This window comes from Schistocerca piceifrons, chromosome 9 (assembly GCF_021461385.2).
Source record: "Schistocerca piceifrons isolate TAMUIC-IGC-003096 chromosome 9, iqSchPice1.1, whole genome shotgun sequence".
Taxonomy (NCBI): Eukaryota; Metazoa; Arthropoda; class Insecta; order Orthoptera; family Acrididae; genus Schistocerca; species Schistocerca piceifrons.
The window spans coordinates 37928311-37944958 of record NC_060146.1 but is presented as its reverse complement, the minus strand read 5'-3'; the positions used below and the strand labels follow the sequence as shown (position 1 = coordinate 37944958).

The window sequence follows — 16648 nt, the reverse complement described above, 5'->3', positions numbered from 1 at the left end:
GTTCTAAGCAAAGAAGGGAAAGCAGAAAGGTGGAAGGAGTATGTAGAGGGTCTATACAAGGGCAATGTACTTGAGGACAATGTTATGGAAATGGAAGAAGACGTAGATGAAGATGAAATGAGAGATACAATACTGTGTGAAGAGTTTGACAGAGCACTGAAAGACCTGAGTCGAAACAAGGCCCTGGGAGTAGACAACATTCCATTGGAACTACTGCCGGCCTTGGGAGAGCCAGTCCTGACAAAACTCTACCATCTGGTGAGCAAGATGTATGAGAGAGGCAAAGTACCCTCAGACTTCAAGAAGAATATAATAATCCCAATCCCAAAGAAAGCAGGTATTGACAGATGTGAAAATTACCGAACTATCAGTTTAATAAGTCACAGCTGCAAAATACTAACGCAAATTCTTTACAGACGAATGGATAAACTGGTAGAAGCCGACCTCGGGGAAGATCAGTTTGGATTCCGTAGAAATGTTGGAACACGTGAGGCAATACTGACCTTACGCCTTATCTTAGAAGAAAGATTAAGGAATGGCAAACCTACATTTCTAGCATTTGTAGGCTTAGAGAAAGCTTTTGACAATGTTGACTGGAATACTCTCTTTCAAATTCTAAGGGTGGCTGGGATAAAATACAGGGAGGGAAAGGCTATTCACAATTTGTACAGAAATCAGATAGCGGTTATAAGAGTCGAGGGGCATGAAAGGGAAGCAGTGGTTGGGAAGGGAGTGAGACAGGGTTGTAGCCTGTCCTCGGATGTTATTCAATCTGTATATTGAGCAAGCAGTAAAGGAAACAAAAAAAATTCGGAGTAGGTATTAAAGTCCACGGAGAAGAAATAAAAACGTTGAGGTTCGCCGATGACATTGTAATTCTGTCAGAGACAGCAAAGGACTTGGAAGAGCAGTTGAACGGAATGGACAGTTTCTTGAAAGGAGGATATAAGATGAACATCAACAAAAGCAAAACGAGGATAATGGAATGTTGTCAGATTAAGTCAGGTGATGCTGAGGGAATTAGATTAGGAAATGAGACACTTAAAGTAGGAAATGAGCTTTGCTATTTGGGGAGCAAAATAACTGATGATGGTCGAAGTAGAGAGGATATAAAATGTAAACTGGCAATGGCAAGAAAAGCGTTTTTGTAAAAGAGAAATTTGCTAACTTCGAGTATAGATTTAAGTGTTAGGAAGTCGTTTCTGAAAGTATTTGTATGGAGTGTACCCATGTATGGAAGTGAAACGTGGACGATAAATAGTTAAGACAAGAAGAGAATAGATGCTTTCGAAATGTGGTGCTATAGAAGAATGCTGAAAATTAGATGGGTAGATCACGTAACTAATGAGGAAGTATTGAATATAATAGGGGAGAAGAGGAGTTCGTGGCACAACTTGACCAGAAGAAGGGACCAATTGGTATGGCATGTTCTGAGGCATCAAGGGATCACAAATTTAGCATTGGAGGGCAGCATAAAGGGTAAAAATCGTAGAGGTAGACCAAGAGATGAATACACTAAGCAGATTCAGAAGGATGTAGGTTGCAGTAAGTACTGGGAGATAAAGAAGCTTGCACAGGATAGAGTAGCATGGAGAGCTGCATCAAACCAGTGTCAGGACTGAAGACCACAACAACAACAACAGGTCCAACTGAGAATTTCCTTTTCTAATAAGTTAGGCAAATTTTCTTTATAATAATACAATTTGACTGGTATTCTATGGTGTACATATACTGGAAGAAATCCTGTGCCTGGAGTGCTTATTCCAAACCTAAGAACTCTGTAGAGTCTTTCCTTGCTGGTAGCCCATCTTCGAGTAAATGGCTCCTGATGTTTGTAGATAATGCCCTGGTTACAACATTGGTCATAAATATTCCCCTTAACTGTCAGAAATGTCTGCTCATCCAGTGTTGCAGTCTGGGTGCAAACTTGTGTGTGTCATTCAGCACTGACTATCAGATTATGTGGGACAGTCCTTCTGCATACCTTTCACTTTTTCAAATTTTCATGCTATTTACACAGGACCATTGTTTAGTTCCTCCGTCATATGAGACGTCATGTGATGATGTTCTTTAAACAAATTACCTACATCTATGATGTTATCATTGGTCAAACTTTTTGTTAGGCAACCATTGTGATCATCATCGTCCCCAGCTGTCTGGACTGCACAGAAACATTTGTGCTGCTCAAGAATAGTTTCAGATGGTGCTGAATCACTGTATGTCTGCTCCTGCTCTCTCTCTCTCTCTCTCTCTCTCTCACACACACACACACACACACACACACACACACACACACACACACACAATTTCATAGGTCCACACATCTTGACAACAATAGACTAATGCCTCTCAACATGGTTATTCCAAAGGGTTCCAACTACTGTACGCAGTTTAAGAGTCATGTAATACAAAGGACTGATGGACTGATGGGAGGGGTATAGAAATAACAGTCCAGGAACTCATGGAACATGTTGTCTTATGTGCAGGTGAGGCATAGGATGGGAACTCTCGCCTTACTTTCCTTGACTGTCATTCATTTCCCCAGTTAATTTACAGTGGTTAGTGTGTTACCTTATACAACTATGAAGGCATTAAACTAGGTGAGAACTAATCAGGGGACTGATTCTTTCCTGAACCATTCAGATTTTCTTAGTCCTTCATATCAACTCAGGTGACCACTGATATAGTTCCCTCAAGAGTGCAGTCAGTTCCTCCTCTGCCTTTGTGAACAGTTTGAACCTAAAAAAAACTAATAATACTGTGTTGTTAATGTTAATGCTAATCATGTATACATTTCCTGTCAATTAACTGTTTTCACATCACCTTAATAAAAGAATCATTCAAATGATTTATGGAACATGTAACCAACTAACTAACTAACCAGGCATTGGCTTTTACACATAACCTGGATTGTAGCATTTTATGTGCATAAACAGAGCTGAAACGGAATATTGACAATATTTAGTTTTTCTTCTCTATTTTGTTCTAGTAAATAGTTTGCGGGGACAAGTTGATCTGTAGCACAGTCTGAGATCGAAGTTCGTTTGGAAGCTGACAATTTGATTATGAATTGCCAAAGCCAAAAAATGTAAATACACAAGCTTAGTTGTGCTCAGTCCAATTTTAATGAATTGTTATGTCTACCAATTTGGTGTTTTCATGGGTGAAAGCAGCTGAGTGTTAATAGCAGATTTAATATTTCTTTTGTCGGGAAGTTCCTCTCTACTCTTTCTTCCATTCTCAGCTACAGAATGGGTATTTAAATTTTGTTGTAGCTGCTTGTTTTTCCATATTGTTGTTGTCTAAATTGTACCATAAAGTAGAAATATATTTGAAACCAATTTATCCAACAGCAGACAGAAGATTCTCTGTGTGAGATTCAAAATTTAAAGTTGTGTGTTTGGGAGACAATTTACCTCAAATACTCTTTCTATCCACATTACAGTTGCATATTGGTATAATGTGCTATGTTTCTGCTTTCAGTGTACCCAGATGTTGGTAGCAATTAAGGAAGAGCCAACAGATAATTACCTGGAAGGTTGGGAGGTGAGTGATAAACTTAGCCTTATTTGTGAAATAGAAGTGAGAGAGCCTTTCAAGAGGAGAATTTGAGTGGAGAGTGAGAAGGATGGAGGTTAAGGAGGGGAGGGGTGCTGCGGCATGGAGACTAGTGCACATCTAGTTTGAAGGGACTGCAGGTTCAAACGATGTGTTGTAAGGACAGTTCCCATGTATGTACTTCAGAGAAGCTAGTGCTGCAGAAGGGGTGACGGGAGGTCCAAATCATTTTGATTCCTTATTCCTCCACTCCCAATCCATTCCGCCACAATGCCATTTACAACATGCAACTCCCCATGCTCCACTGTGAGGTCATCAGTACCACATTCCTAGCCCATTCCACTGCTGCCTCTCCCTCCCAGCTGTCAGCCACCCCTCCTTCCCATTTCCTACATCCTTTTCTCACCCCCTCCACCTGTCAGAACCCCCAACCCAGCCAAGCTGCAGCACCTGTACAAGGTAGGTGGCTGGGACAATATAACTGTGTGTATATAAGAATATACAGCCTACAGTTGCAGGTTAACTTTATCATTTACCTAGGTTTCAACATTAGTAATAACGTCTTCTTCAGAACATAAAATATTATTTAAATGTTTGCCTAAAACAGGCCATGCCCTAAGTCAACTTTATAAAACTTGAAGCATAACCATAAGGTTTTGTCACTTCTACTAAACCGGCTGTAGCAAATTCACTTTGAGCCCGTTGTATGGGCCTCATCGTGTGACTGCTATAAACAATATCAGTTGCTGTTGCTGCATAAAAATGTTAAAAATTATAACTGTGTGTGTGTGTGTGTGTGTGTGTGTGTGTGTGTGTGTGTGTGTGTGTGTGTGACGAGTTGTTACCTCCACTCCTTTCAGTATACAGCAAAATATTAGTTATTAGACCCAAGACTGCACAGTTAACCAAGAAACAATGCACATTAAAACACGACTTCCAGGACACAGGCAGGTGGGTAGGAAACCGCAGATCAAATCCACCTTGTGGATTAACGAGGGCCAGTGTGCCGGCCAGCCTGGATGTGGTTTTTAGGTAGTTTAACACATCCAACTAGGTAAATATCAGGATTGTACCCACATTTTGCCTCAGTTACATGCTACACATTTTGAAAGCATTCTCATACTTAAACATGAGATTACTCTAGAGCCCAACAGAGGAGCTACATGAGTTCTGACCTGTGTGAGGGAGGTTTGTATCAGGAAGGAAATATTCAGCCATCAACCATCACTAACAATACCTAAACGAAAATAGTGTGCCAACCCTGTAGAGACAAGGGACAAGGTGAAGAAGAAGAAGAAGAAGAAGAAGAAGAAGAAGAAGAAGTAGTCTGTATTTACAAGATGTGTCACATGTCACATTAGAAAACTCGCTGTATTAGTTCCACACTACAACCAGAAATAGTAGTTTATTTACAAAATGACACTTAAAAAGATACTGTATTTAATGTCACTGGCTATCAGTTCGCATCTGGCAGTAACAGTCAACTTCTTTCTGTTCCTTTGTTTCATTCATTTTATTCCTGATGACAGTTCTGTTTCTCAGAGGGTCAGAACATCAGTATAATCAGACATATTTTGTTCTGCACACTCTAATAACAGATCAAAGTATTTCAGTGCCACAGTGTCCATAATAACGGCTACTTTGATCACCTCGTTTTCACTCTACTCCTTTACAGAATGTCTTACGTTCACTATGTACATGTCACTTAGCTGCTCACATTTTGCTTTGTACACATCATTATTTAACCATTCACAGATGTTTTTGTCCCCCAGTTCTTTACAAATTTGTATTCTTTTTGTTTTATCTGTTCTGGCCTCAGTTCCGCCTCCTCCTCTTCCCCCTTACACCCCTCTTTCCTTTGGGTTTACGCGGTAAGAGCATCTTTGAAATGTTTGTTTCTTCAATTCATTCCATATATTCCTTCCAGTTTTGTTCATGTTCTTCTGTTTTGACTTCTACTGTAAAATATTGACTTCTTGTCTAATGTCCAACTTTGTGCAACATTTGACAGCTCATAAAAATTTCATTCTAGCTGCCTAAACAAGGCTAGCATCTTTCCTTGCTAATTTGTATCTTGAACAAAATATTCATTCTCTGTTTGATAGAATATTCAGACTTCAGTTTGTATTTTTTTATGTAAAAAGAAAGAAAGATAGAAAGAAGTCAAACTGTGCACAGGCAATGCACACGTTAGATAATCCACACGTGGATAATTGATAACTAGCAGCACATGCAAAATTTTATCAGTCTTCTGGTAGAACATTTGTAATTGGTGTCATTATTGCATAAACTTTCTTCACAGTAAAATTTAAATGTCTAGGATTTTTTAGGTTTTGTTTGTCACATTTTTGCTTTATCGATCTATATGATTTGATTAATTTGTTACACATGAGGTATCTTTTTAAGTGTCTATTGTGTTTGTTTGCTTTGAATTCATCTTAAAAGCTGAAGATGACTGTGTTGTGACTCGCCGATCATTCAAAGCGCCGCCGCGCAATTAAGCGCGTCCTCTACGTGCAGCGCTGTCTGCCAGCCATGCAGCAGCTGCGCCACCTAAGCGGCCAGCTGAGCAGCGGCCGCTAGATTGGGACTCAGTGTTCATTCTAATGCTAACAGGTACACATGTCTTGCTTGTCAACTTACTCTGTGACTTATATGTGTTGTGTCGTTCTGAAATATATGTGTTAAACTTGACGTTATAACAATTGCCGACGAGGATGGGATTTTTCCTTTTCACCGTTGACCCACAGGGTTCCATGGCTACTGTCGAGCAACTATTGCAATATCTCCTTGAACAGCAAACGCTTAACAGCGGCAATTCGCGATTTCGTCGCGGCATCAAATGCGGGGCGTTTCTCATCGTTGGCTATACCTCCTTTTCCTCCTTACGACGAGACGGCGGAAGACTGGTCTGATTATGAAAAACGTCTTCGACATCACTTCTTGGCATTTCATGTCACGGACGAACAACCATGTAAGTCTCTATTCCTTTCCTGGATTTCACCTCAAATGTATCGGTTGTTGTTGCAATTGGCTCCTTTGAAGGATCCTGCGTCTTTGCCCTTTGCTGAAATGTGCTCACTTCTGTCTGTCTATTTTCAAAAGCAAACACATGTGGTAGCCTCTCGTGTTTCCTTTTATCGTTGTCAAAAACAGCCACATCAATCCTATCGCACTTGGGCTGCTAAACTTCACGGCCTCAGTCGAAAGTGTCAATTTGTTACTGACATTCACAAAGAATCCTATGCCGGTTCCATGGTACGGGATGCTATTATCCGGTCGGTGCCCGACAAAGAAGTTCGGCAACATGCCCTTCAGTTGGCAAATCCGACTCTAGATGAAGTTCTCTCCATTGCGCAGTCTTTTGAAATTTCTCACGCCGCTGGGGCGCAAATAGAGGTGTGGGGTGATGTCGGGGAAATACAACCTCTGTGTGCTGTTGACGGCGCGTGCGGTGCGTCCCCACCGGCCGACGTGGCCGCAGTGCGCTCCCATGCCCAGCCTCGGCCTAACCATAAACAACCCGCTAATAAACTGCAGCAAAACCCCCGGCAACTTCCTTCATGCCCGCGGTGTTTTACGAAACATTCACGCGAGGATTGTCTCCAACGTTGGGCTGTGTGTCACAATTGCAAAAGGAAAGGTCATGTGTCTTCCATTTGCAAATCCGACCGCATACATGATGTTCATGAACATGACGCTGATTCTGATTCTGTGTTGTCTGTCAATTGCAATTCTTCCCTTTCACGGAAGTTATTCCTCACTGTCCAAATCCTTGGTCGAGATGTTCGCATGCAGGTGGATACCGGTTCTGCTGCCACTATAATTGATTCTCAGACGTATCTTCAGTTGGGTTCTCCACTCCTGTCACCTGTCACTTGGCAATTACGGACGTACAATAAACAGAAGATTTCTCTCTTGGGACAGTTTACTGCTGAGGTATCTTACAAATCCGTCATTCGCACTGTTCCGACATTTGTGGTCGACCAGAGTGATGCAGAGAATCTTTTTGGTTTCGATGCCTTTCGTGTTTTTGGGTTCTCCATAGATGACTCTGTCAATATGGTCTCTGATGCTATTCCTTATGCCCAATTGGATTCCTTGTCGACGACATTTTCGTCCCTTTTTTCTCCTGAGTTAGGCCGTGCAAACGACTTTGAAGCTCATATCATGCTCAAACCCACTGCTTGGCCTAAGTTTTTTCGGGCTCGGCCCATTCCTGTGGCCGTTCGTGATCGGGTAAAACGGGAGCTGGATCGTCTCACTACTTCAGGGGTCTTGCTTCCTGTCACTTCCAGTGAGTGGTCCTCTCCTGTTGTCGTTGTTGCTAAGCCAAATGGTGATATTCGTCTCTGTGGCGATTTCAAAGCCACTGTAAATGCTCAATGCCTCATCGACACTTACCATATGCCCCGTCCTGAAGAACTGTTCACTAAACTTGCTGAAGGCCAGTATTTTTCTAAAACTGACTTGTCAGAAGCTTATCATCAACTTCCTCTCAACGCTGCTTCCCAGCAGTTCCTGGTCCTTAACACGCCTTTCGGCCTCTATCAATACCAACTCTTGCATTTGGGGTTGCTAGCGCCCCTGCTCTCTTTCAGCGGTTCTTGGGACGATTATTGCTCCCTGTCCCTGGGTGTATCAATTATATGGACGACAATGTTGTCACTGGCTCCACCACTGAAGAACATCTTCAAAATCTCCGCACACTTTTTCATGTCTTACAGACTGCCGGTCTTCAGTGTAATCTTCAGAAATCACAATTTTTTCAGGCATCTATCACGTACTTGGGGTTTCAACTCTCTCGGGATGGTATTCGTCTGCTTCAGCAAACTGTCACTGCGTTCGATGCCCTTCCTCACCCTACATCTGTTAAGGAACTTCAGGCCTTCTTGGGGAAAATAGCATACCATCACAAGTTTTTACCATCTGCGGCTTCAGTGGCTCAGCCGTTGCATCGCCTGTTGCATAAAAACGTGCCTTTTCACTGGTCCGCGTCATGCGATGAGGCTTTCCAGAAATTGAAGACTATGCTGAAACAGGCCCCGTGCCTGGCTACTTATCGACCCGGCCAACATCTTGTTCTTGCCACAGACGCCTCTCAATACGGGGTTGGTGCAGTCCTTGCGCAACGTTTTTCAGACAGTTCGGAACAACCCATTGCTTATGCCTCCAAAACGCTCACGGATGCCCAACAAATGTATTCTCAAATTGAAAAAGAAGCTTTGGCCATTATTTATGCTCTTCATAAGTTTGGTGTTTTTCTCTATGGCTCAAAATTTCATCTTGTTACGGATCACAAACCACTTGTTTCCTTGTTTCATCCATCAACGTCACTTCCCGACAAGGCTGCACACTGCCTCCAGCGTTGGGCTCTTTACTTGTTTCGTTTCAATTATGAGATTCATTTCCGGCCAACGGCTCAACATGCGAATGCTGATGCTCTGTCTCGCCTTCTCATGGGTCCTGATCAGGCATTCGATAGGGACAAACTTTTGTGTTTACACCTGGATGTTGCCGAGCAGCGGGTTGTGGACGGGTTTCCCATCACTGGGGACAGGCTGGTGGCTGCTACGGGTTCTGACCCTACCCTTTCCCGGGTTTTACGCTGCATTCAGAAGGGTTGGCCAGATCGCCCGTCCGCTAAGACTTCTGATCCGTTGCGGAACTACTACACTTTGCGCTACCGCCTCACAGCTAGGGATGGTGTTATCTTCCTTTCCACTGACAATGCTTCGCCGCGTGTTGTGGTACCTGCGTCTTTGCGTGCTTCGGTCTTGCGCCTCCTTCACCAAGGGCACTGGGGTGTGTCTCACACAAAATCTCTGGCGCGCCGTCATGTGTTCTGGCCTGGCATCGACTCTGAAATTGCACACATGGTCGCTGCCTGCGGCCCTTGTGCGTCACAGGCCGCTGCCCCGAGGTCATCTTTGTCACCGTGGCCTTCGCCTGTGATGCGCTGGGAGCGCATTCGTGATGACTTTGCGGGACCCTTTTTAGGTACTTATTGGCTCCTCGTAATTGACGCCTACTCTTAACTTTCCTCTCATTGTCCGTTGCACGTCGCCTACCACCGCGGCAACCACCAGTCCTCTCGCCCACATTTTTTCTTTGGAAGGCCTCCCCTCTACGCTTGTTACTGATAATGGTCCGCAATTTGCCTTTTCCGAATTTGCGAATTTTTGTGCTCGTCACGGCGTTATGCGTGTCACAGCCCCGCCGTTCCATCCACAATCAAACGGTGAGGCTGAACGACTGGTCCGCACATTTAAGGCTCAGATGCGGAAACTTCTGACTTCTTCTGCTGCTGATGATGCACTCCTCCAGTTTCTGGCATCTTACCGTTTCACCCCCATGGGCGACCACAGCCCGGCTGAGCTCTTACATGGCCGACAGCCCCGCACACTACTTCATCTTCTGCGGCCTTCCACCTCACGGCCGCGGATGCCTTCACTTGGCCGGTTCACTGACGACGACCTCGTCTGGGTACGGGGATATGGCAGGTGGCCAAAATAGAGTCCGGGCCGCATCTTACGACACCGTGGCCGACGCCTGTATGAAATCCAGACGGACACGGGTGTTGCAGTGCGTCATTTGGACCAGCTTCAGCCTCGTGTGCCGGAAACGCATGTTCCGAATGCCGCTACACCACCTTCGGCTCTGCCTGACGCTCGGGATCTTGGCATCTCTCAATACTCACAACGTAGCCCTCTCACCGTCATCGCGATGCCAGCACAAGAACAGACGCCACCAGGAGACGTGCCCATGCAGGAACCGGATGACCATCCTCTGTCAGAGCCAATCTACTCACCTCCTCCAACGGACACCGACACATCGCCCATGTCTCGTGTTATATCAACTGGACTTGCCGCAACGGGCAGATTGGTGCATGGGGCCCCAGCAGATTTGACCCCTACGTCTCCTGTCATCTCGACCCGTTATCATCGGGGACACTTCTGTCCGTACGGGAAGCTGCCTCCTCGAGACTTTACGGCGAGTCAAACAACGCCTATGGACGTTAGCCATCTCCAGGACACCTCCATCAGGACCAGTGCAACAATTTCAAAGGGGGGGGGAAAGTGTTGTGACTCGGCGATCATTCAAAGCGCCGCCGCGCATTTATGCGCGTCCTCTACGTGCGGCGCTGTCTGCCAGCCACGCAGCAGCTGCGCCACCTAAGCGGCCAACCGAGCAGCGGCCGCTAGACTGGGACTCAGTGTTCATTCGAATGCTAACTTGTACACATGTCTTGCTTGTCAACTTACTCTGTGACTTATATTTCAGAACGACACAACACTTATATGTGTTAAACTTGACGTTATAACAGACTGATAGAGTGATGTTACATTATCATGACTCTCTGTATGATTTGATATTAAGGAGTCGTTCCACACTACAGTCCTCAAAATATTCTCTTTAAATAATAGACATGAACAGAAACATGTCAGGCAGCAACACAATTACACTGAAGCATTTTTATAGTGTTGACAAACATGAAACAGCATCAGTCCCAATATGTGCACACTTGCCACTTCATTGAGGATCAGAGCACCACAAAATAAATAAAGTCAGAGCATACTGGTTACAGAAACAGGGGTGCTGTGACTTGTTTTAACTGAATCACATGACACTGGCTAACGTCAAAGGAGCTAACACACAGTACGTTTACCTAAAACTTTGCCATGATAGATCTGTAGTAAAGTTACTCAGCTCTATGTCTTGTTTGATTTCCTTTGTCAGTTCCAGTTAGTGTTGTAATAAATAGTGATAAAAATAGCGATAAAAAAGTTGACACAGCTGATATTTTAATTACAATCAATGTTCATTTATTTTAACAAGCACTATGAAATGACAACCATCTTGCAGTTTTATTGTTCATTATTCTTAAAAAAGAAAGAAAGAAAGAAAAATAAGCCAATAATCACCCTGAGGCTAACCTAGATATAAGAGTGGCAATGTCAACACTGAGTGTTCATATTTACATTACCTAACTGAAACTTACTGCCTAGTAGCAACTCACAGTAAATTTTTGTAACTGTATGTGTAACAACTCACTTAATCACAACTGACCAACCGAGACTGTGACTACCTGCTCATAACCGTGACTGACTGACTACCATAGGCTAATTACCTGTGACTGACTGGTAGGCACTACTCATCACCTTGTCCACTGTGTTCCTTTTTAGACTTGTGTAAATTTTCTACAAATTGTTTACATATATAGCAATTAAATTTTCAGTAATAACGTAGAAGACAGGAATTATCAACACTACCTACATACAGTCACAAATTTAGTAGTTTTGTGTAATTATTGGCTAGGTGTTCTTTAAATGACTTTGATACTTTATTCTACATTTGTGGGTAGGGTCTTAGGTCTTCAAATTTCTCCTATATTCTCTACTAATGCCCATCAAGATTATTCCAGAAAAAAAAATTGTATTTGAAATATTTCGCATACTAACATATTTTTTCATTAGACAAAAAATCAAGGTTCTAAGAAAGTAATTCTTTATTTTTGGTCTAATAATATTGGCAAACTACAAAATTCTGGAGGAGGATAGAGTCTGCTTTACAATGTGAAGGAAATTAGGGATTCAGAATGAGGTATGTAAATCCTGAAATATGCACTTCTTAGTAGGCTCAAAATTTTGTCAACATGTTTTACTGAATCTTAAATTTTGCATATTTCCTTAAATAAAATATTTTCTAAAGAATATTTGCATTTTAATAGATAGTTAACAGTTGATTGAAAACTATTTTTAAAAATAAGGATCTCAAACGTACATCTTGTAAAAGAAATTTGGCACTTTGGAAGAAGAGGAAAAAAATAGAATTTTTGTGAGGAGTGATATCAGAGCAAGTGGAATTGTTCCATATGGAACAAAGTTAGTGTAGCTAGTGTAAGACAGAAACAGTTGAGGGTTATGTCTTGATTTTTCTCTCACCATCACTGTAAATTTTTAATCTGTTGTTTAGAGATAATTCAGAAATAAACATTGTACAATTTCCAAATTCTAGGAACTGGAGCTTGTTCCTGTAAAAGAGGAAGTAAATCCAGAAACACCAATTCCTTTTAGAGAAATTGAATCTGATATATCTGAAGATGATGCACTGCTGAAGAAAAGTGTTGATGGCTATATGGTTGTCAATACAAAGGAGGTAAGAGTCGAATTAATGCTAGTATGTGATATTAGTCGTATGATGCACTTCCAGAGAGTTTTTGTTGATACCTCAAAAATTACAAGTTCTTTGGTCCCTGTAAACACCAGGCGTAGTTCCACTTTATCACTCAAACAAAATATGTTGTTGTTGTTGTGGTCTTCAGTCCTGAGACTGGTTTGATGCAGCTCTCCATGCTACTCTATCCTGTGCAAGCTTTTTCATCTCCCAGTACCAACTGCAACCTACATCCTTCTGAAACTGCTTAGTGTATTCATCCCTTGGTCTCCTTCTACGATTTTTACCCTCCACGCTGCCCTCCAATACTAAATTGGTGATCCCTTGATGCCTCAGAACATGTCCTACCAACCGATACCTTCTTCTGGTCAAGTTGTGCCACAAACTTCTCTTCTCCCCAATCCTGTTCAATACTTCCTCATTAGTTACGTGATCTACCCATCTAATCTTCAGCATTCTTCTGTAGCACCACATTTCGAAAGCTTCTATTCTCTTCTTGTCCATGTTTCACTTCCATACATGGCTACAATCCATACGAATACTTTCAGAAATGACATCCTGACACTTAAATCAATACTGGATGTTAACAAATTTCTCTTCTTCAGAAACGTTTTCCTTGCTATTGCCAGCCTACATTTTATATCCTCTCTACTTCGACCATCATCAGTTATTTTGCTCCCCAAATAGCAAAATTCCTTTACTACTTCAAGTGTCTCATTTCCTAATCTAATTCCCTCAGCATCACCCGACTTAATTAGACTACATTCCATTATCCTTGTTTTGCTTTTGTTGATGTTCATCTTATATCCTCCTTTCAAGACACTGTCCATTCCATTCAACTGCTCTTCCAAGTCCTTTGCTGTCTCTGACAGAATTACAATGTCATCGGCAAACCTCAAAGTTGTTATTTCTTCTCCATGAATTTTAATACCTACTCCGAATTTTTCTTTTGTTTCCTTTACTACTTGCTGAATATACAGATTGAACAACATCGGGGAGAGGCTTCAACCCTGTCTTACTCCCTTCCCAACCACTGCTTCCCTTTCATGTCCCTCGACTCTTATAACTGCCATCTTGTTTCTGTACAAATTGTAAATAGCCTTTCGCTCCCTGTATTTTACCCCTGCCACCTTTAGAATTTGAAAGAGGGTATTCCAGTCAACATTGTCAAAAGCTTTCTCTAAGTCTACCAATGCTAGAAACGTAGGTTTGCCTTTCCTTAATCTTTCTTCTAAGATAAGTCGTAAGGTCAGTATTGCCTCACATGTTCCAGTGTTTCTACGGAATCCAAACTGATCTTCCCCGAGGTCGGCTTCTACTAGTTTTTCCATTCGTCTGTAAAGAATTCGTGTTAGTGTTTTGCAGCTGTGACTTATTAAACTGATAGTTCGGTAATTTTCACATCTGTCAACACCTGCTTTCTTTGGGATTGGAATTATTATATTCTTCTTGAAGTCTGAGGGTATTTCGCCTGTTTCATACATCTTGCTCACCAGATGGTAGAGTTTTGTTAGGACTGGCTCTCCCAAGGCCGTCAGTAGTTCCAATGGAATGTTGTCTACTCCGGGGGCCTTGTTTCGACTCAGGTCTTTCAGTGCTCTGTCAAACTCTTCACGCAGTATCACATCTCCCATTTCATCTTCATCCAAATCCTCTCCCATTTCCATAATATTGTCCTCAAGTACATCGCCCTTGTATAGACCCTCTATATACTCCTTCCACCTTTCTGCTTTCCCTTCTTTGCTTAGAAGTGGGTTTCCATCTGAGCTCTTGATATTCATACAAGTCGTTCTCTTATCTCCAAAGGTCTCTTTAATTTTCCTGTAGGCAGTATCTATCTTACCCCTAGTGAGATAGGCCTCTACATCCTTACATTTGTCCTCTAGCCATCCCTGCTTAGCCATTTTGCACTCCCCTTGCTTTCAGCCGTTCGCAGTACCAGCACAGCAAGGCCGTTTTGGTTATTGTTACAAGGCCAGATCAGTCAATCATCCAGACTGTTGCCCTTGCAACTACTGAAAAGGCTGCTGCCCCTCTTCAGGAACCACACATTTGTCTGGCCTCTCAACAAATACCCCTCCGTTCTGGTTGCACGTACGGTACGGCTATCTGTATCGCTGAGGCACGCAAGCCTCCCCACCAACGGCAAGGTCCATGGTTCATGGGGTGAACAAAAAACAAAATATATGCATATAGAATTTCAGTCCAGAATCCTGGCAGACTTCAGGACTTTCTAGTCAGCACTTCCAATATATCACTCAGAGCACAAAGAGGTTTTCACAGGTAATGTTAGCTCTGTGATACACTTGTATATGGACAGATGGCATTGGCAGAAAATTTTTGCAAGGTATATTAAGACCCCACGATGAGCAGCATTTTGTGCAATGATTGCAAGCTGACACTCAGTTTTAACAAAATTAAATATATACTGTGTTGTTTGGGCACATATAATGAAATTATTAAAATCACTTACATTTATATCTGTAGACATTACCACCCACAGCGTATTAAAACTGAATAGCCTCTTGATGGCTGTGTGGGTAAGCATTAGTGTACAAATTTGAAAGTTTTATCGTCAGTCAGTCATAGGACCTGTTTTTCAAATCACTTACCTTTAAAGTAAACGATTTCTTTTGTTAAGATTCACAGTTTTGAAATGTATTATAATAAATAATAATGTTTCATAATGTTTTTGTTTCATTTTGTTTTGGTTTTATTGACATTGCTTCAATTTATTGTGTTTGTCTGTTCCTATGAAAGATTTTCGAGCCCTCAGTCACCTCTACTACTATCAACTTCAGTATCATATTCGTGCTACCTTTGTGAATCATGCTCACTACAGTCAATGGCTTCATCATCTTTGTTAGAACTGTCATCATCCCCATCTGAATTCTCTATTTTAGAATCAGAGTTCGTATTGGATCACTCACAAAGTTTGTCAGTTGTGACATTTTACCCAACCTGAACAAAGAAAAGATCTTTTGTACTTCACAGACTACTTGCCTACAAAACCAGACCCAACACAATAGCTAGATTAGTGAAGGTAGAAAAACTAAATAGGAGAAATTTAACCTGCATGATCAGGCACATGGTGTATTTTGTATGCCAAATGTGATGCACTCAACTCACTTTTAAACTTCTCATAGATGTGCTATTAGTATTCAAGAATGGACATAATCTATCAGCACTGTAGCTGAAGCATTAATGAAAGAACATCTGTTTGCCCAGATCCAACAAAGAATCTAAAATCACAAAAATTAAACTTAATTTGCATTTGGCATGCTTTATTCACCAGCTCACCCACCAGAGGGATAAGTTGTGAGCAATTAAACAGTGTATGCACTTTTTGGACCACTCTGTATGTTGATTTTAAAAATTGAACAGCCTATATATGACAGCAGTTTATAAATTTCTGGCTCCCTCCTCTTCTTGATTGGTGTTGCTGCCTGTGTGAATTCTAAAATTACCTCCAAAGGAAATGTAACAAATCCAGGACAGCTGTTGTGAATGACAGTGGCATTATATGCATGTGTCATCATGAGATTTGTGTGGATGCTTGATATTTTTTAGCTTGAGATAATCTCTTTTATCCATTCATGAATAAACAGATGATGAGAAATATACTTTGCACAAAACTGCTGTGACTCACTCATACGGGCGAAAAACAAGCTCAAGAGCATATTCCAAGTGCAGCTAACAATAGTAAGCTTCAAAAAAAGTAGTTCATCATCTGAAAAGAAGGGGCATCCAACTAGAATGTTGTAAAATATGTTTGGGGAAGACAAAACAACGCATTGTCAGAGCAAGTAGGAAAGAAACAAGCCAGTGGTATCCTGACAGTAAGAGAATTGTCTGCCAGTGAGAATGATTCAAACAATTTCTCGCTTAGGTCAATCACTCATTGTTTTGGACA

At 42.0% G+C, this 16648-nt stretch overlaps 1 protein-coding gene across 7 annotated transcripts in view; it reads left to right on the top strand.

The window, feature by feature from the left end:
- The window catches only part of LOC124717018 (zinc finger protein 271-like), an 85982-nt gene that overhangs the window by 11166 nt on the left and 58168 nt on the right, over positions 1-16648 (top strand). For 6 of the 7 annotated variants that reach the window (XM_047243670.1, XM_047243664.1, XM_047243668.1 and 3 more), the window contains exons 4-5: positions 3484-3546; positions 12577-12717. In XM_047243670.1, the coding sequence (XP_047099626.1) occupies positions 3484-3546; positions 12577-12717 (204 nt within the window). Of the gene's footprint in view, positions 1-3483; positions 3547-6003; positions 6175-12576; positions 12718-16648 lie in introns of all 7 variants that reach the window. The other variant, XM_047243669.1, reaches the window with a different exon arrangement.